General features: G+C 29.2%; 1 protein-coding gene across 2 annotated transcripts in view; it reads right to left on the bottom strand.

Annotated features, from left to right (window-relative positions):
* LOC107441591 (follistatin-related protein 5) overlaps positions 1–22,605 on the bottom strand; it is a 432,229-nt gene that overhangs the window by 25,427 nt on the left and 384,197 nt on the right. Inside the window, exons 6-8 of one of the 2 annotated variants that reach the window (XM_021147212.4) lie at positions 21,261–21,476; positions 4,902–5,068; positions 316–433 (exon numbers count right to left, since the gene is read on the bottom strand). In XM_021147212.4, coding sequence (XP_021002871.1) covers positions 316–433; positions 4,902–5,068; positions 21,261–21,476 — 501 coding nt within the window. The remainder of the gene's footprint in view (positions 1–315; positions 434–4,901; positions 5,069–21,260; positions 21,477–22,605) is intronic. The other variant, XM_021147214.4, reaches the window with a different exon arrangement.

The following is a 22,605-nucleotide window of genomic DNA, read 5'->3' as shown; positions in this document are numbered from 1 at the left end:
ATTGACTGTTTTGCTTGAATACGGTTAAATAACAGTTATATAAATTGTTATTTGACCACTTTTAACGAAATATTTCTAACATTTGTGCAAAAATTAAGTGTAATTTAAACAAAAGATATTAAATAGCTTGGTTCTTCACATGAACTGTTCAATTAAGCCTTTCATTTCTTGCCAACATATATCTCAATTTGCTTCAGCTTTCCGTTACCAATACAAGAGAAAAAAAATATTCCTTCGGTTTATTGACAATATTCGCTTTAATGACATAGTATATATATATATAGTAAACAATTATGCAACTTTATAAAGACTTACTGTGTACATGTAATACGTGTGTTTGTACAACATCTCGATTATGCTGTGCATGGCATGTATAATTTCCACCATGGATCAATTGGACATTCGTTAAATATAAAGATCCATCGACAAATACCTGAAAAAAGTGCATAAAATGAAATTCGAAAACAAATATGTAATTTTTAATTAAAATATTTATGTTTCAAACAACAAATACACTCATAATGCATAATTTATATTTCTTGAACCTATAGTTGGAGTATAAAATTATTCCTAAGACTTATGAAGCTCTATGAACGACTTAAACTTTTGGTTTTATTTTGCATGTAAAAATGTTTATTTAAGTTTAAAACTTCGTTCTCCATTCTAGATGTCTAACCATTAATATGCAATTTTAGAATCCTTGTTAAAAGTTTACACATGATGAGTCATAAATTAATATTTATAGAAGGAAACAAAAATTCTATCAAAAGCTAATGAAGGCATCAAAATCAGTTTGATTGCCTGAGGAAACAGAGAAAATTTGAAATGCGATTGTTAGAAATGGCTCTTAGTTTCACCAGAAATAGGTTTCTTATGTTTTCCAACTTCCTTCCTCATTAGTTTATCATTTTTGTAGCACTTTTCTCTAGCTTAAATATTAATTAATTATATTTTGCCTAATTTTTAATCCAATGGTAATGTAACAATTGATTAGTAAATATATGATACTTTGAGAGAAGTATGAGTGAATAGCTATAGATATTATGAATAAATCGTAAATGTGGTCTTTAAATGAAAGGAAACGAAAGACTATGGAAGAAATGAAATGAAAAAAAAAAAAAAAAACGACTCAGTGAATTAAAATATTGTGAAATCAGAGAATTAGTAAATGGGCGTATTAGCAAATGAATGAATCGGGATATCGACACATTAGTAAACAGGTGCATCAGATAAAGACCAAAATTTAAAATATATATATATGTATATCACAGCAGCCAACAAACACAGTTTATTTTAAGCAATTAACTTATTGATCGTCTTGAACAAACTTGCATGAATTTTCAACAAAATGACTCTAATAAATGCATCTAATGATATTTGCTTTACAGATTACACTAGATTCAAACATCTAACATTCCAGATTAATAATTCACTGTTACTAATAGACATTGCATCTAGTACAGCATCTGATAAATGATTGAAATCCTCGACATTCAGTGAAATATTCCTTATTGAATTGAAATTCCGAGCGATGCTGTGATTATAATACTGCGACCAAAACATGCTATTGTAGAGCCCCACAATCTCTCGAATAGCATTCATAACGTCAACTTGAAGAGCCAGCCGTGTTCCATAATCAAGAATGACCACCAAAGTCAGGTCACTGCGCAATAGGCTTCTGATAGAAATGTCATTAGAAGGCGAGGCAGAAAGCACAAGCCTTTAGAAAACTGATTGAAAATTAATAGGATCAGATTGTGAATCAAGATGCAAAGAGCCACCTTACCCATCGATCGTCTCCTACTTCATTACAAATTACTAAGAATGTTATTCATTTAAATCTGTTTAATATGCAAAGCGAGCTTTAATTTTATAATGCCTAGATGATTATTCGAAAACTAAAGTAAATGAGATACATTTCATTTATAACCAGCTAAAATCTCGGCAAGGGGCAAAACCAAAAAGAAATGATGAATAATTCAAGGCTAATAATTGACTAAGGCATTTGTCAGTGAATGAAAACGTTAGATAAAATATTAAATTCATTTATATTATTTAAATTATACCTTTTTTATTCCATCTATTCTCAACAAATCTTATCTGCATGTAAGTTAAATATTTTGCAAAGCAGCAAAGTAGTTAAAAAATATATTTAATTAAGACTTTAAACTGATTAAAATCATTAAATTATTTTTACTAACCGAAATTTTAGTTACGTTAAATATTTTGAATATTTAAATGATTTATTTGATTTGACTGCATTGTCCGGAAGGTGATAATATATATTTGCTTAACGGCGTGTAAAAAAACATTTTCTCTATTCGGGTATTCTTGAACCAAGTATTGGAAATAATTAAAATGCACCAAAGTACCTAATTTGTCAAACAAATCAAGCACATCCGCCCAAGTAATTTCTTTTACCAACTCACAAACAAAAGAGAAACTGTCAAATAAAACATCCGCCTTTTATTTATTTTTAGAGAGCTTTTTTACGCAACAAATGATGCAAACATAGAAACAAACAAACCAATTTCAATTTTAATTAAATTATTAATTAATATGAAGAAAAAGTAACAAATTCCCGTCATTATCAGACCCGTATTAAAAGAAAAGAAGACATCGTCCAATATTCGCAAAAAGTATATTAAGCGTGAAATGAATCTTTCACAAGATAAAGAAAAAAAAAGAAGTTGAGGACAAAGCGTTGTTTATTAAATCGTTATTTGCCGCTTGCATCGTTTGATTTCCATTTTATTTATTCATTGGATTTCAGTTCTTCCCCTTTATTTCTTTTTATCTTGAGACTTTCTCTAAATAATTGGAATTAGATAAACTCTCTGATGTCAGGGTTAAGTAATCTTACTAGATTTCTATTTAGAATTCTAAATAGTTGTTCGATATCGTTTTCATTTCAGAATCAGAAGTATACCAGAAAGAAAAAAAACAAAAAGATTTGTATTAATGTCTTTTGGAAATTTCCCATTGAATACATAGCATGGGAAGTAAAGAAAAATGTTAGAAACCAAATATTGATTTTACGATGGTTTAAGTGCAAGTAATGCCATTAACTGTATTATTACTGATAAAAAAATAGTTTTTAAAAAATGCAATACTATGAACTTTTTATTAATATTTTTTCATAGTTCTGTGTTTGTAATCGTAATCGATAATAAAACTGTTTTTATTTTTCATCGTCACGTTAATTCAACTTCAAGTTCGGTGAAGCTTGATGTTACCTTTTGTTTTTTATTTCTTCGCCCACTGTAGTAGGTAATAATTCTTTCCTCTCTAACTTTACGTACATAAATTCTTATTAACTCTGTATTTCCTTTTATTTATAAAATTTTATCACAAGTATAGTTAATTAAAAAAGTAATTAAATATTTTTCGGAGGGAAATTAAACGAGTTAATTATTTAGTTTCTTCATCAGATCCCTAAGAATATTTTGTGTTTTATTAGAAATTCTCCATTAGGTTGCAGAAAATAATTAGCAAACGACAGTTAAAATACAATCAGTAAAAGAAAAAAGTATTTTTCGAAGCTTAACCGATGCTACATAAATATTACATCAGGGATAATAAAATTACTACATCAGGTCTGTCCCATCATCCTAAAATGTAAGTGTTGAGGCAGCGGATTCAAATCCATCTGTAACTCCGGATGTATATATTTATTTATATTTATTTCATTTATTGTTACGCGCACATAGGCAAGCTTGTATGCTCATTACAAAGCTCGACTAAAGTGTCCTTGTCAAGTCAAAAAAACAGATAGCACAAGATAGAAAAAGACAGCAGACACAAAATGGGAGACGCTGAGATTCGAACTTTAATATTATGAAAGTAATATTTTTCTCTTATTTGAGCAATCTTTTCTAAAACTCTAATAGGGCTTATAAAGGATATTTTGTAAAGAGCACACAAATTTTCATATGCAAATAAAACAATAAGAAACCATTTTGTTTTGCATGTATATTGTGGATCGTGTATTCAATATAAAAATTGTCTTCTAAACTTAGGTAAAATTGAATAATAAGCGATTTGCCATTACAATTTTGCGAAGACACGTTATTACAATTTTGATCCTCAGCTGAGGGGATTGTTTCCTCGCTTTGATTAACGGACAACCTGCGTACGAAGCCGCGAGCTTTACGGTAGAACAGTTGAACTACCGTAAAGTTCTCGGCATCTTGAACTCTATTTTAATTTCTGATTTCTATTTTTATATGGGCCGTGATAGCCCATGGGATAGAGAAACGAACTCCGGTCCGGAGGAACCGATATTAAATCCTAGACTCCGCTAACAACCTCTAATGGTCGATCGCTAATCAATACCATCATACAGGGATCATACCATGGATCTGGACAAAATTTCCTTCCCTTTCGGATCCATGTCTAAATTGAGGAACTGGCCTCACGAATAAGATCCCCTCTGTATAGGATCAAAATTGAGATGGCATGTCTTCGAATCATCATTAGGGATGTTTCCCAGACCGCCGCCAATGACCCATTGTGAAACTCTAGTGCGGCGTAAATAAAGTATCTACTTACCTATTTTTATTAATTTTAATGAAGCATTTTTTTAAGGTTTCAAATCATTTGCTCCGTACTGCAGTATTATGTTTTGATGGGAGTATAGTTAAGTCTGATCCATCTGAACATTATGTGGTTTTCTCGAAGTTTTCCTGATTTTTGGAATTTATTAATGCAAATGGATGATTTAAACTTATAAACCTTATGCTGTAAATGTTCCGAAGTAAGTTAGGACCCAACTTCTTCGGACAACCGAGGTTCTAGTGTATATAATGATTAGAAAGCTATTTCTATTTATTGCTTTTATATTCATATGCATAAGTAATTCATGATTTACAAAAGTATCCTATGTTCAGCAAAAACAGTACCTTTATTTCTTCTTCATTAAGGGAGGCTAAATCCATGTCGTTCCTCCTCCAAACGATAGGAGGCGGCGGTGTTCCAGTAACGTCACACTTGATTTCTACATTATCCCCTACTCTGGCTGTCACGTGATTGATTTCCAGAGCCTTATCTAGGGACACAACGGACACACCTACAAAAAATAAATTTAAAATATACATTACGTTTTTAGAGAGTAGAACTTGAAGATTTTTGCCAACATTTAAAACATTACAATGCAAACGAAATATTATTATTTTTTTTCGATCTGATTTTTTTCATTGACTAGTTAAAAATAAGTGGGGCTTCAAGGGAAGAAAAAGGATTGTAGGAAATGAGTTTCTATGGTAGCTATATGTTTATATGGATATATGTAAATGCATGCCATAAAGGGAAATCCCCTTGAATAGTATAAAAAATAATTGTTATTATAGAATTATAATATAAATATCAAAATATAATATAAAATCAATAAATGTGCCCCACAGGCAATTTAAAATTATCCATAATATATATTATTTTAAAGTTTAATAGTAATGTATTTAAATTACACATTTCATTATAAGATAATAAAAGTTATGAGCTAAAAGTAAGTATATGAGTTAAAAAAAAGATAAAATATTTTAGAAAATGATAAGTTCTAGGTGATATTTCCGTATCGGTACCTGTTTGCACCAACTATATTGACAGGCGCAAAGGGTATTTGAACTTGCAAAAATTAAATAAATAAATAAATAAAAATAGTGCAAAAAATCAAAAAACTATGTGCATATATAGGCTTCTTGGGGTTGATTACGAGTTATATCCTTCGAATTGGTTCATTTTTTTGCATTTTTCAAGTTTATTTAAGTTTCTTGCTTTAAAAAATTCTTTCATCGAAAGTCGCCAAACTTGGAGACTTAGTTGGCGCTGGTACAGATACGAAAATCTTCTCAAGTTCACAGTTTCCAATACGATAGAGAAAAGCTAGGAAGTTTTGTTAGTTGGATACCTGCAAGCGACGTCGCGCGTGGGTCAGCCAATCAGGTTCAACACACGCATGTGACGCCTCTTACAAATTTTCAATTAAATCTGATCTGAAAATTGATTCAGCCTGATAATAAGCCTAAGTTTTAAGGCTGTAACTTCGACACGCCAAGCACATTTACTTGGTTAAACACCACCATGTGATTAAAAGCTAGTACCCAATTAAAAGTTCCACATCTGCAAAACTTATCTTCTCAATGATGAATATGATATTATCTTTATATACTTGTTTGCTTACTTATTAAGTAAAGTTTTTGACGAAACTCAGGGTCAGAGAAAACTGAAACAATTTGGAAGGTAATAATTTAACTTGGTTTTCAGTTTTTTGAGGTATCGATTACGTTTATATTTAATTTTTGACAGTAACGATAAATTTTATACAAGTATATTAAGCAAGATTATTACCAAAGAATCTGAATAAATGTGTATTAAAGTGTAAAGCATGAAGTGTAAAGCATCCTAATTATGGCGTTAAAATAACTTTTTTATTTTTAGCGTTTTCAACAAAACAAATGTTATTTGTTATTTATTAGTATTAGAGCGTTCATTGTTATTCAAAATTGCATTTTTGTGTATTTTAATGAAGTATTTTATTATTCAAAGTTGTATTGTAATTGTGCACTTAGAGATCATTTTATTCCATATGAATTGTACAGTACAAGTCGTAGGCGTTGCATGAGTCCAACTTTTGAGGCAGACGAAATTAAATACACAGTCACAATAGCTCTCTAAATTTCACACATAACGAACGTCTACTAAATATTTGTAAAAAGTGTGATTATTGTTAGCCTTTTTCTGATTTTTAACTTCGAGGAATTAACATCAATGATGAGTCGTAAAAATTTTCCTTATTTGTTTGAGATATTGATGGGGACATATGCAGATTTCTTGATATTTAGGGGGATATACATCTACCGTCACCTCACCAACGATGTCCATGATAGAAGTACTTGATATTGCGCAATTTTTTTTTACAATTTAAGTCCAGAGGGGGAAAGAAAATTTAAAACTTTCATTCTCTAAGAGATATTTGAATAAAAGCTCTTTGAAGAGATATACTAAATGTTTTTATGCAGATAAATTTCTCTTATTTATAAGAAATTTATGTATATAACAACATTCATGGTGACTGTTGTTACTCATGTACCCAAAAAACTTTGGAAAACACTCGGTGATGGTTAACAAAACAATAATTTCTTCGATTTCCCCATAAAATAACTGTTTTATTCAGTTATATTTTCACTAACTATGCGCAAACAGGAATGTTAAAATTCATCGCACGTGATGTGAAGGCTTATTTTCACAAAGGATGCGATTTTTCTTTGAAGAAAGAAATATGTCATGAACATGTGGTATTTTCAGGAGAATACTTAGAATTCTCTTATCCGCAGACGATCTTTTCCAACACGAAAAGTTATTCGATTGGTGGAACAAAAATGTGAACACATGTGTCTCCAAGGGATAAGTTCCGAATCATTTCAACTCGAAACGTTTTCAATTTTTTTTTATCGGGGATCCGGTTGAAAATTTTACTATTCATGGGTTTTTTTCGATTTATCTCCCTCCTTCAGATTATGGTCACGGATATATGTTCCCTCACTGTGTGCGTTTATGCGTTGGAAATATTTCCCAAGGGTTATACCGCAGTATCGTTTGCGTGCAGTGAAACGCTAGATGTAAAAGAGTTGATTGAATTTCTGCCGTTATGGCGCTAAAGGCGGATAGTTACCTGTTGGCGATTTCTCCCGATCCGCTTCAAACTATTGATTGAATCGAAAGAGAATGTGATTCGATGTAGAATATATTATTCGAATGCTTTTGTGTCACTTTATTCGATAAATCTATTTCACTTCTGAATAAATCGTAGTATTTTAATTTAATGAATTCTGCATACAAATGTATTGTTTGAATTAGGAATAAATGCATTTTTAGTTTTTTTTTCTTTAAAAGATATAATATATACAATCGAAATCATTTATCACGAGCCCTTATTTAACGAAATTCCGTATTCAACAAAGAAGTTATATAACAAAGAATGGTTGACTTGTAAAAAAGAAAAAAATATATAAAATCCTGTTATGACGAGCATAAATCGGATTTAACGAAGAGTATCTGAATGTATTTAAAATTTATATTCCATGTAGGAACACCACATTCCTATCAATTCAATCGATTTCAGATTGAGAGAAATCACCATTAAACTTTAGTCCACAATAGCAAAAATCCAATAAATATAATTTTATGGAAGCTATCGGAAAAAAGTATTCGATTATTTGTACGGATTTCATTCGATTTGGATAAATTAAAAGACATCCCTTTAGTACAGTTTGTTAAAAAATGTACTCCGATAAACAATAAAAAAAACTATGATAAGTTCCTCTTATGTCTCGATAAAAATCACACAACTGGAACAACTAAGAGAAGATGTTGTAGTGCAAACTATTGAATTGATTCTAAGACATTGATTTTAATTTGCCTGCGAACATGTTCTTAACCGACTGTAAGTAAAATAATGGCGCAGAAGTAATTAAATCACAATCATTCACTTAAAAAAGCTTGGTGTTTACTGGAAAATTGTAAAAAGTTTTGTTATCAGTAGGTGTTAATGAATTTTTTGACTTTTGTGTTGTACAACTGTTAATGTACAATAAAAAGTATCTCAATCATGGTAGATAATAGAAAAGATAGATAGATAGTATATCTAAAGAAATAAGTCAGTTTTGATTTTTTCTATTTTATTTTTGTATTTTAAAGCTTTTATTTTTGAGAATTTCGACCGACTCAAGTTTAATGAGTATCCAATTTAAGGAGCGAATCGTCTAGATCAGGGCTGTCCAACTGTAAAGAGCCCACGGGCCAGAATTCCGGTCATTGATCACCTGGCGGGCCGCAGTTTGAAAAAGTTGAACAATAACCTCTTACCTCTCATACAATAGCAGTTAATAGTTGAATTATTAATTATAAAACAATGGAACAGAAGGATTATGAAACAATTTGCTTACATTTTAATGGGAAAACTAAGGCCGATCAACCTGAATAAAAAGTTGGCGGGCCGCATGCGGCCCGCGGGCCTCCAGTTGGACAGCCCTGGTCTAGATCCCTGCGTGTTCGTTATAAGCGACTTGTATTATATTTTTAATCTTTCGGCACTTCTTTTTAAACGAAGTTAATAGAAATCATCAGATAGAAGTCCAAAAAACACACGAAATTATGAATGTTTTCTTTATTTAATATTATTTACTTTATTAATTTGAAATACCGAAATATTCTTTGGGTTTGAAATTGTCGTAGAACAGCATGCAGTATTTCAAACAAAATTTTTAAGCTAATTTCAATAAGAAAATATTAATAGAAAGTTTGCCTAGTTATAAATTTAAATAATAGAAAATAGCTTTAAGAGGGGTCGCATTTGTGCTAATCTTGAAAAAGATAATTTTTATAATAAAAATTACTTTTATGAAACTATAATTGTTTTTAAGTTATTTCACTTATTTTGAGGAATACTTTATAAAGAAAACTTAATAAATTTTTTAAATTCTATTATATGAGAGACGCTCTTAAATTACATTAATAATTTATTGAGGTATCTAAGAATGAATTCTGTATTTCTTTAAATAAAAATTTTGCAAAAGAGAACAAAGCAAAATGGGTAGCACGCATTTATTTTAAACATACACGGGAAAGTTACTTTTTAAAGTAACGAGTAAAAGAGTATGAGCACTTTAAGCAAACGTGTTGAGTAAGAAGCATAAAGTTTTAATTTTAAAAAGCAACGAGTAAAATATACAAGTAAAAGCACGAGCACAAAACATAAAATAGTAACGATTTTGAAGTACATTTCAACCAAATCAAAAATTATAAATAACCTTAAATTTCATTACAAAAATGTAACAAAAAAATAGTTTTAATTAAAAAAGCATTAAATTTTAATTGAAAAGCATAGAATTTTAAAATACATGAAAATGTTACAAAATTCATTGATATAGTGAACGTTGAAATATCCAGGAATCAAAATTCAGTGTTTTTATTTCAAAGGAATTTTATTAATTTTAAAACTACCAAATCTTCAGAAATTTTGTTTTTACTTTCAGAATTTGTAGCAAAAAATTAATTTGTTGAAAAAATTCAATAAATATTATATTTTTTGTTAAAAGAAATAAGTAAAAATAAAAAAATTTAATCATATATCGGTAACCTTTTGAATTGCATTTAATTAAAAATTATACTTCGCTTCTATAAAAGTTAAAAGAAAACAATTTTAGAATTTTAAATAATGAAGATTTTTTAGTTTGTGATAGATATTCCGTGTTGCATCCTTTCAACAAAAACTGTACATTTTGTTTCAGATAGAAACAAAATTGATCTAGCCGGTAGGGTGGTTGTTAGTTTCTAAAAGTTTGAACGCGGTTATGCTGGACCCTTTTTGCAACTCCATTGCGGTCAAATGTAAGAAAAAAAAATAAGAAAAGCTGTTTTCCTTAGAGAAAAAGAATATATAATACATTACATTTATAAATTAGAAAATACTTTTCAAACATTTCGAAAAAAAATTTTTTAAAGAACTTTTTAAAAAAAAGTTCAGAAAAAAGTAACGATTTCTTCCGAGTTTTCTGTTACAAATACCAGTACTTTTCGCCAAAAAAAGTAACGGAAAAACAAGTAAAATTGCTAAATTTAAAAAGTAACGAAGTACAAGTACCCACTTTTTACTTTCGTTACAAGTAACGAAAGTGAAAGCACTGCCATGCTTACTTTTAAATGGCAGTTCCTAAAATAATGGCTAAGAATTATAATTATATATTTTAACTCAGTTTAAAAAGTTTAAACAATATGTTTTCATAAATTTCGAATTTAGACTCCTAATGTAAGATGTTAATTTTTCAGAAGATACATGAAATTATCCTTGATGACTACATGCATAAAATTAAAAGCCATTAGCATATAAATTAAACTAAGAAATTAAGGAATCATTTTAACGCCAAGTAAACTAAACTATGCTAAAATGTTGTTGTTCTTCTCTTTATTGAAGCACAGAACAAACCTGCGAGAAAATATTAATTCCAATTCAGGAATGAACCATTATCGAAAGAATAAATCATAATCGAAAGTGCAACTTCTTTTTTTTTTATTAAAAGTAAAACGAAAGCTGACGGTTATAGGCAATAATTCAGAACTCTTCTTTTAATTAGGGAGAACAACTTTTAGTGCCGGAAGCAACAGACGTTAAGAGACTACTCTTAATTAATGCCGGAATAAATATATCTGCAAAAATTCAACTCTTAAATGAAAATTCGAAAACAACATTCAACGAAATCTTCAAAGAATAAAACATGTATTAAATTGTGCTTTAATGATTTTTTTTTCGCTCTCTCAATTCTAGAAACAGGAAAGTTATTTTGTGTAAGTTTATTGTGAAGACTGTTTTAATGATTAAATTTCATGTTTTGTTTGTTTGGTTAGTTTTTGAAGCGAGTTTTAATTAAAGTTGTTTTGTTTAATTTTTTTCTTCTTTGCAAGTAGCATAAAAGAGAAATCAGGTTTAACTTATTATTTCAGTTCATTGTTCGTTATGAGCTTTTTGAGAGTGAAAGTGTTTAATTATTGATTCATTGACTAACTACTATTGATATTGACTAACTACAAAAGGTAATATTTGATTTTTAGTTTAATTTGCTGAATTTTTTTTTTAAAAAAAGGTTCAAGTTTATTTAAAAGAAACGGAGATAAAATTGCATACAAGAGTTCCATTTCTTTTGCATGATTTATATTCTTGTATATTGCTCATATTTACTATTAACTAACATGTTTCACCAAATATGTTTTTGTTTAATAGAAGCGTCATGAATCTAGTACTTTACTATATCTAATTGTTATAGGTTTTTTAAATAAATATGTTTTATAAATGCTAATAAGTTATTTTTAAATAAAAGGAACATTTTGATGTTTAGCGAATAGTTAAAATCAAGGCAAATAAATATATTAAATAAATAAATAGATTAAATAAACAAATACTTTTGAAATTTTCTTCAAAAAATATAAATGCCGATTTTTATTCATTTTTCTTCCATAAAGTTGTAAGAATATGTCATTGTGTGATTTTATTTCATTTCTTATTACATTAAAAAAAATAATAAAAAATAAAGGTTTGAAGTTTATTAAATAGTATAAAAAATAAACTAAACAAAAATTTTTTTCAAAATTGTTTAATAAATATCAGATTTTCCTACATTTGTCTTTTATAAAATATTGAAACTGATGAGGAAAAATGCTTAAAATTTTTTTTTCTGATTTCCTCATTTTTTAAAAATTTTATAACAAAAATCAAATAAGAAGAATTATAAAAATAATTAATTTTAAACTTTCTGCTATTGTGAGGTTACAATGCTCATGCAATTATGAATATTTGTGAGGAAAAAAAATTATTGCGGCTACTTGATTTATTTGCACGCATTATTTTCAAGTTATTTTAACGTTCAATAAAAATATTAAAAATCTACATAGGCTTCGAAGAGCAGAGTTTCTTTTCACTTCTCTTTTCAGTTTTTTTTTAAATAAACTACTCATGTATTCTTTTACAAAATGCAAAAGTCAAGAAAAACTTGGCAGATCTAATAGTTTTGACCCGTTACGTTGAAATTCATTTTTAGGGTTTTCTTTTTTGGTTTTCAAAAATTTTAAGCATATTCTAAAAATGTATTTTTTATTTTTATGCGGAGCAAGTTGAATTAAAAACTTTGATTTAATTTGGAGTATCTAAAAAAAAACCGCTCAACACAAAGTGCATTAAGACAATAAACTTTATTTTCTTTAAAATTGGAATAGTATCGAGATATTTTTGAAAAATCCTGCATTTTTAAATAAATATATAGAAAGGAAATTAACGGTAATAAAAAGTTTCACTCTTACAGAAATGGGAAAAAATGTAGCTTTTTTTATTTTAAAATTTGATTATAGAAAGAAAGAAGAGAAAAGCTAAAACTTATTTTATTATTTTTTTTTCTTGACTCGATACACGAAAATTTGAGCCTTGTTGTAGGCGGCACCAAAAACATAGTATTGATAAAACTATTTTTTTTCATTTGATAAGGCGATAAAAAAGTTAAATTTAAAAATATAAAATATATAAATGAACATTTTTAAAAATTCATAAATATCGTTTTATAGAAAAATATAAAATTTATTGTTATGCAATATTATCAAGATGTACTTTAATATAAATACCGAGAAAGCATCAACTTTATATTATTGTAATCGGATTTCAATTCAAAATATAATTAATTAAATAATCGAAAGTTTAAATTATAGTGTATAGCTTGAACGCGATTAAGCTGAATAAATAATAAAATGAGCAAATCATAAGAGTATGTAATGAATGTGACAAATTATATATAACTACTTTTCGCGTTGTTCAACATTATCAAGAAGCTTCGTTTTTAAATTTCCATTTTCTCGAAAATTATTAGATCAATTCCATTCAAATTTTGGATTTTTCCATTCATAGTTCATTGATTAAACTCGTGTGAAATTTGCATAATTTACAATTCAAAAACGTTTTGATTCTAAAATAGAGGATAAATAAATAAAAAAAATAAGGTATGGAATTATCCTTATGCAATTTGTATGGAATGTTCTGGAAATTATGTTTGGATATATGAAATTATCTTTGAATAAAGAAGTCTTATAAGTACGTGTAAAAGTTTTTTGATACTCTTCATTAGTTCCAGGGAAAAGAGGCTCAAAGTTTCGTTCTTCTGCCGAAACTATTTGAGCAAAAGTATGAACAAAAATACCATAAGTTGGTAAAAATTACCGTGTTTTTGGCTCTATGGGAACACCGAAAATAAAGCTCGATAATTTCTGCTGAGGTGCTTCAGTAAGGATTCTGGTAAAAATTAACAATGAAATATGATTTTATAATATGTGATAAAATATGGTAATTTTATCATTATAACTTAGTGCATGACATGAAAACCTTTTATTTAGTTCAATTTACATTTCAGTAGTGCATTTTTTTATTAAATGTGTGGTTACAGAACTATAATTTTGAAAACCAGAATTTCTGGTTAACTGTAATCATATATGAATGAAAAATGTTCCATATGATTAAATAATACGCAGTATATTTCAGTTTTTATATTCAGAAATATGGTTTGCGTTATTATCACACTCTCAAAAATAAAATTCTCACTTTTGACGATTTAACTATCTTTGAACTATATTTTGTTAACATTGGAGAATTATTTTGCCCCGAAATCACGTGATTTGTGACGAAACGCGAACTCTCAAATGTATGAAGAAAATGTTTCTCATCGTAGTGCATGGTTGAAGATTGTTAACTAGAATGACGAAATTAGAATGAAGACTAAACGAGCGAAAATAAAGTAACGGAACAAGCCGACCGGTCGGTATGGGGGTAAAGGGGTTGGTCTGGAACCAGTAACTTAACGGGATCAAATCGGGGGTGGGTTTAATTTATCTCTCTGTTCTATCTTTAAATTGTTTAAGTGACATTGATCCACCTACATGGTGCCCACGATAAAGCGGTCATCTTAAAAGTTAGATACATTATTTGCGGCAAATTATTTATTTATTTATTGCTTATTTATTTATTATTTATTTATGCATTATTTATTTATTATTTATTTATGCATTATTTATTTATAATTTATTTATTTATAATTTATTTATTTATTATTTATTTATTATTTATTTATTATTTATTTATTATTTATTTATTATTTATTTATTTATTATTTATTTATTTATTATTTATTTATTTATTACTTATTTATTTATTATTTATTTATTTATTTATTTATTATTTCATTTTCTTGAAAAAAATAAAATGACAAAATATATTTTTAATTCTGACGAAATTTGTTTCCTCGAAGAAGTGACGACAGTTAATTCATAAGTTTGATGAAATCTTTGCTCGGAACATATACCAGGAAACAGTTTCGTCAAAAACGAAGAAAGTTTCGTAAAATTCGAGTATCCAGTTTTTACAGTGTAGAAAAGTGTAGAACATACAGATCGGTAATTTTTTCAGAATATTTTTCTTCATTCTTCTTTTCAGAATATTTTTCTCTACCTCACAATTTCAGTTTCACTATTCCAAAATAAATGAAAAAGGCTTGTTTATTCAGAGAAAGTACGTCTTGGGCTAGATTTCGCAACTTAAGCTATTCGACTGGGTTCGACACAATACATGACGTGTTACAGACCATGAAGACAGTTTGAAATTAAATGTACGTGCTTTCTTATATGAAAAAAAAAATCTAACTGAAAAATCTTTCTGGATATATTTCTTATTTCTATATGCAGAAGAAAAAAACTGACGTATTTATTAATAGTAACTTTAAAATCATAACTAAAAAAAGGAAAAGATTTCAAAACATTTTATTTTTTGAGATTTCTTAGAAAAAAAATATTATTTTTAACAAAAATAATACGAGTGTGAAAATTCTATGGGTGTTACATGCTATAAAAATAATACCCCCAAAATTTTTTTCATAAAAAGTTTGCGTAGATTCAATTTAATTTAATTAGGTTTTTATAAACCAATTGCTGAAAGACTGGAGCGCGAAGTTTGCCAAAAAATTCGTCAAAAAAAAACTTCTAAAAGAGACAAAAAGTTATATTTGTTGAGTAGTGTAATTGTAATCTTTTGTGGGTGAAATCGTAGGGCTTCCTTAGAAAGGTCACATGACTGAAAAAAAGGAACAGAACGGAACAATAACTTGACACATATTAAATTTCAAAGACTTCTCCAAGTGACATACGAAATAAACAAAGCCTACCGTATTATTTTATTTATTTACCGTTAAGATCAAGTTCAGAGCAGCGCCCTTTACAAAAGTAGCTGAAAACATATGAAATAGAGTGTATAAATTCTGTAGACTAAAGAAACAATAAATTCGAACTTTAATGTAAACTTACAACGCGTCACGAGATATTTCGCGACTTACAGTGTTTAAGCAGCAGCAGAAGAAGAAAAAAATATCTTTGCTCCCTCTCTTCTCTCTGGAATTTATTACCTCGGCTACTTTCACGTTTTTCTGTAACGTTTCGCCATTTTCTCTTTTCTTTACAGAACTCGTGTTCCATTTTCTTTTCGTATTCTATTTTCCTTTTTCCCTACGGATGTTTATTCTGCTACTACAAGACCTATTATGTGTATTGCGAGATTTCGGGGAGATTTGAAATTTCTGGATATATTTCTTACTTCCAGAATTTAGAATCCTTTTTTTTTTCAAGTATTACTTTAAGAGGAATAGTTCTGTCTTCTGTATGCATTATTTCAAAGGGATTACGATTTGCTTACATTTAATATTTTAGGATTCACTTGTCAAAGATAATTTTAGTATCAAAAATATTTTCGTTATAGTAATAACTAAGGTTTTTAGTGTTGGTCAAGAAAATCCTACAAATAACAAATTATGTTTAAAAATATGCAAAATAATAAATAAACAATACATGACGTTTAAGTCAATTTTTTAGCTGATTCTGTGCACACTGTAAAAAATTCCGGATTTAAATTACGGTATAAAGTACCGGCCCTTTGGATGCATGATCCCAAAATCCATCTTTACAGTAAAATCCATTTTCACAGTAAAATATTATACAGTAACATTTATTTCACTAGAGTGCAGTGAATTTACGGTAATTATGAGTATAAAAATTACGGTATATCAGATTTTTTGTTCTGTTACATGTCTCAGTAAAAATGGATTTACTGTAAAAAGTACCGACACCTTGAATGTCGGTACCTCTTACCGTAATTTGATACGGAATTTTTTACAAACGCAAATAATGGAAGGAAGTTTAGGGGATCACAAAATTTATTTTACTTTTTAAAGAGCTAAGTCCTAAATTTTTCTTGCTTTAAGTTAGATCCAAAAACTATATAAACTACGTATATATATATATATATATATATATATATATATATATATATATATATATATATATATATATATATATATATATATATATAGACACAGAGAGAGAGAGAGATATTATAAGATGTATACGAAAAAAATACATTATTACATTTAAGGGGAATTTATTGTAATAACTGATTGAAAATAAATTGACTATTAAAAGTATCATAAAATACATTTTAAAATCAAAACAGTTAGTAGATATAATGTGAACATTATGAAACAAAAACTAACTATAGTATCATGTTAAAACACTGCTGACAAAAAAGTATAATTAAATTCAGTAACATTGAAATGTCTGCTCTTGGATTTGTAATCTATCTTATTATATAAAACGCTAATACGTACGTATACACCAATAAAACCGATGATATTTCTTTTCTCGCGCTAGCAACAGTTTTCATTTTTAATTGATAGAATTCGGCGCGCAAGAGCACGTAGTGAGCATCATATAGCTAATCTATATTATATAAAACGCTAATACGTTTTAATTGATAGGCTTCGGCGCGCAAGAGCACGTAGTGAGCATCATATGGCTAATCGGGTGAATTCTCACCGAATTATCAAAAAAATTCTCACAAAATTATCTTCATCGAAGCCGATGCTTTACATCCAGCGTTCAGTACAATTAAGAAAAATATGCGAACGGTTTGCAATTTCAAATTAATATTGAAATGTACAGGTTTAGAATTTTCTACAGTTAAAAATTTTCGGAACTTCAGTGTTCAAAAAAGTATACAAAAGCTAGACGTTAAGAACGTATCCAATGAGCGAGCAAAGCGAGCATCGGATTGCGAAGCAATCCAAAATGAACTGCGAAAGCAGTTTCGGGGGTTGGCGAGCGCCAGCGAGCAGGGGGCGAAGCCTCCTAGTAGTATTTAATTTATTACATAATTGTGTTAAATTTTGTAATTTGCTTAGTTTGTTATTATATATTTTGTGAAATAATCATGTTAATACATTTTCCAAACTTTTTGATTTTTAATTAATAAAAAATTACTCTTTTGGTTTTATTTTATTTAATGACCGACCCACTTTTTGGGTTTACAACTACTAATGTTCAACTCTGTAGCCTTATAATTTTGAACCCATCCAGAAGACAAGGGAATTCCTGGATCAAGTATCGGGTGAAATTTTGTCTTCCAGGAGCACTTTTTGGTGGAACTAACCCACATTTGCGTTACATGGAGAGGAAAACCACGAAAACCTCCCACGGTTAGCCTGAGCGCAAGGGGACTCTACCCCATGATACGTCTAACACTGAGGATATTTCATGTCAGCACTACTGTCAGTGCGAGCCGAGAGCGAAGTTCGTATCGACCAACTTTCATTGGGATTCAAACCCGGTTCACCTCATTGGAAGGCAAACGCTCTATCCTCTGAGCTACCACGGCTCTTTTAGTTTTATTAAAAAGAATTGGAATTAAAATATTCCTTAGTTTTGGAAAATTATTGTGGAAAGGGCACATGCACCCGAATCCATAATTTCACTACGCGTTTGCTTTTCTTTTATATATCTTTCAACAAATATTGTATTATATTAGCTAAATATTTACTGAACTATTTATTTTTTGTTTTACTCGAAAATTATACAGCCTGACTGTTTTAAAATAACGTAAGTTCCAAAAATATGAAAACCTTCTCTTAAAATTAATTTTCTGAAAATTGAACAGCTGAAATCTCACCCCATTATTAAGTATGAGTTCTTACGTTGAAATATATCATTTCAGATCATGTGAAATATTAATAATGCGTTTGGTTCTAATGTTTCTACGCTACAAATGATATCAAATTTGTTCTTTTAATTTCGCACAGTGAATACCTCAGAAGTAAGAAACATGGTAGCTCAGAATCAATGATCAATAACAGTGAACCAGTAAAATGAGGAAAAAAAAAGTTGTCAGAATGGCTTTTTTGAAATGTTTAAAAATTTTAGCTGTTTACCTTAATTTAAAAATCTTCGATGTTTAAATATTTTTAAAATTTTTGCTGTGTATCTGATTTTAAATTTTAGCTATTTACCTTTCTGATTAGATATAATTTGAAGCGCAAATATTGTGTCAGCAAACAGTTCGAAAATTACATTACACTGAAGGATATTAAATAAAAATAAAAATAATTCTAAGAAAATGTCAATAATGCTACGTAAGAAAACATAAATTAAATTATTTTAACTTAAGACAGTACAAATTTAATATGAAAATTAGTTTACTATAAAAACTATTGATTCCGACTTTTTTTCGTATTCAAAAAGAGGGATATTTTATTTATATATACCATTACGTGGCATCATAAACTCGAGTATTTCGCTATCGATTGGCAACGCTTTAGTTTTTGTTAATTTTGTTAGATTGTCTTAAAAACAGTGGTTTTAAAAAAATAAGATGTATGTTGAGTATTTGGTTAGATTTTTTGTGTTAAGTTGTCTTAAGTAATAATTTGATTAGTGTTGTTAGTCAGTCATATCTTAAGCATTTACTTAGAGTAATTTGATGTTTTTATAGGGAAAAAAATGAAGTAATTATTTAGATTTATTTTTGATCCTCTCTGAAATAGTTGTAGAAATTTTAAACATAGACAGTGCTATGGTACCGCCTATTGTTAAAAAAGGTAAGCAACGTCACTGTCATACGAATGCTTGCCTTTTTCAAACAATAGCACATCTATATTATATGATACTCAAGTTATGGCTTAAGAGGTGCATGAAGAAGGGGTAGAATTTACTTATTCGCTATTTGAGTATATATGAGGTGTAAGCTAGATTTTAATTTATTTGTCATTTGAGTATATGTAAACTGTAAGTTACAATTTGTATCATCGGTTGCTATCGTGATATTATAGAGCAAATTTTGTGTTAAAATAAAAATATTCTGACTCCATTTTCAAAAAAACAACAACAAGAAACATAAGACTTTTATTTTAACTCAAAAATTTGTTCCATAATATCACCACAGCAACCGATGATACGTACTCTAACTTACAGCTTACATATACTCAAATAACAAATAAATGAAAATTTAGCTTACAACTCACATATACTCAAATAGCATATAAATAAAATCTAGTACTTTTAACAGTGATATCGCAAGTAATGGATCATTGGGATGAGTTTTCTACTTTAACACACGACAGAAATGGAAATCAATATTTATAGTGTCTTCTATGCTGAAACGTCCGGAACTCAGACTGATGGTGGTTTGTGTGAATTAAATGGTTGCCGGACAGATTGAAAACTATTACTAAAATTTAATATATAACTTTGATAGTGTCGTAAACATCTCTTAGAAATAGTTAAAATTCAAATCTAATTATTTCCACTCGAGCAAAGCTGCTGGCAACTGATAGACGATGATAACAATTGATTAATATATTGTTTAAAACTAATTAAGTTGTTAAGATCGGAGCAGGAGTTGAAGAATTAGAATATTTAAATACAGTTCTGCTGAGCATTCGGCTTGCATATCATTAAAGTTTATAAGTTGTACAAAATGATTTTGAAACGTGTCCAAGCTGATCCCCAAAGGCGGCTAATATAAGAGATAAACTGTAACAGATCTAAAGCTATGACATGGATTTATTTACTTTGTAGTTTCAGAAAAATATAATAGCATAAAAAGTGATAAAATTTTTTAAGCTTGAAAAATTCAATAACCTTATACTGGAGCCGTGATGGCTCAGGGGACAGAGCATTCACTTTCGAATGAGGTGTACCGGGTTCGAATCCCAGCGATGGTTGGACGATGACTGCCCTCGACTCGCACAACCACAATGCTGGAGTAAAATATCCTCAGTGGTAGACGGATCATGGGCTAGAGTCCCCTTGTCGTCAGGCTAACCGTAGGAGGTTTTCGTCGTTTTCTTCATGCAATGCTAATGTTTCCTCGTGCAACGCAAATACGGGTTAGTTCCATCAAAAATTCTTCCACTAAGGCAAAATTTCTTCTTATACTTGATCCAAGAGTTCCCTTGTTTTCTGTATTGGGTTCAAAATTACAAGGCTACGGAGTTGAAAATTAATAGTCGTGAACCCAAAATTTGGTCGGCTGTTTAACGGCGGTTATAAAATAAAATAAAAAAAACCTTATACTAATAATACATAATAATAAGGACTGCACAGTACACACCAAAATTAATTTGTATTACCTAGTGTCAATAATAAAAGGTTTGTTATACACCAACACTACTTAGCATCTATAATTACCAACAGCAGTTAAAATAAAAATATCTAATAATAATATTTATAATTAAATAACTGACACAAGAATAAGGGAAAATTTTTTGGTAAAGTTCTCATGCTACAATCTATGGTGTTTCTAAAAGGAATCCATCTAATAAAGAGAAAATAGGGAAAAGAGAGGGGAGGAAGGTTACACTTACTGTCCAACTTACTAAATGCCAGATAGAACTCGTTGATGGACATGCTGCCGTCTCGGTCAGTGTCATCAAATAACAGCATGTCCGCAAGGATACAGGAGGAGGACAGCTGACCAAGATGGTCTCTCTCAGCCGCCTGCCACAGCTCCTCCGCCTCCAATTGACCATTGTTATTTTGGTCGTAGTGAGAGAACATTATACTGACTAGGTATTCATTGCCTAAAATTGATTAATGAAATTCAGGAATTACGTATAAGAGGTTATTTAGAATGTTTGAAATATTTCAAATATTAAATTTGCAATTAAATAATGTAAACAGTTAATGAGTTGTGAAGACACAAATTTTGAGATTTTAATTTGTCGCGACACAGCAGTGCGACAGAGTTTAGCAAAATAAAGTGTATAAGCGAACTTTTGAATTTGCTAATTTTTTTGAATTTAACGCTAGGTTTACGGGATGCGTCATTTTGACGCATTTCGAATTTTACAAGGAAAATTACAAAACCCGTTTAAATTGTTTTTAATCTCTTGTAATGACTTTCATCCATTGATCGAAGTAAATATATATTGAAGTCTATTTTCTTCAAAAGCGTTGAAATATTGAAATTCTCTTTGTGGTATACCTATCTCTACGGATATGCGTCGATTTGACGCGATCGTAATTTAGACAAAATTTTGAGTAAACATGCAAATATCACATCAATAATAAATAGGAATGTACTGACAATACTGCGATCCGTTATCCGATATTATTATCGCAAATGAAACATTCGATAAACAATTGTTGCCGATAAGCAATGATAGAAAGAACAAGCGCAGAATGTCAATTGATGTTAGAGTGTCAGATTTTGAAGGTTTCAGTTGCTTAGTTCGAGTATTGGAAAATAAAATACTAGAATATTTCATGAATATATATCTTATATTTTAATTTTTTTTTCTTATAGCATATAGTTAGATTGCTTTTGATGTCGCTTAGAACGAATACATATAACAGCACTTAAAGTGCTGTTATATGTATTCGTTCATGCGTCAAATTGACGCTTGTTCGTAGAGATAGGTATATAAGAAACGTCCGTAAACCTAGTGTTAAGACTGATTTTTTGAATTAAGAATAGAAATCCGAGACCATCATCAGTAGGCATATGGTATCAATTTACCAAGTTTTCTGTGAATTCGGTTTTTGATGACAAATGTATTGCGAACAGCTTTTACGTGCAATTTGCAACAATTCCTTTGAGCATTATAAAGTTGCTTTTCCATAACTTAATTAGTTAGTAAAACTTCACTTGTAATTAGTTCCTATACGAAGACCCTTTGCTTTCAAAGACATGGTATTTTATTCAGTAGA

Source organism: Parasteatoda tepidariorum, chromosome 1 (assembly GCF_982258835.1).
Source record: "Parasteatoda tepidariorum strain Cologne lab strain chromosome 1, Ptep-v5.0, whole genome shotgun sequence".
Classification (NCBI taxonomy): Eukaryota; Metazoa; Arthropoda; class Arachnida; order Araneae; family Theridiidae; genus Parasteatoda; species Parasteatoda tepidariorum.
The sequence above is the reverse complement of the archived record's forward strand: the minus strand, read 5'-3'. Positions and strand labels throughout refer to the sequence as shown.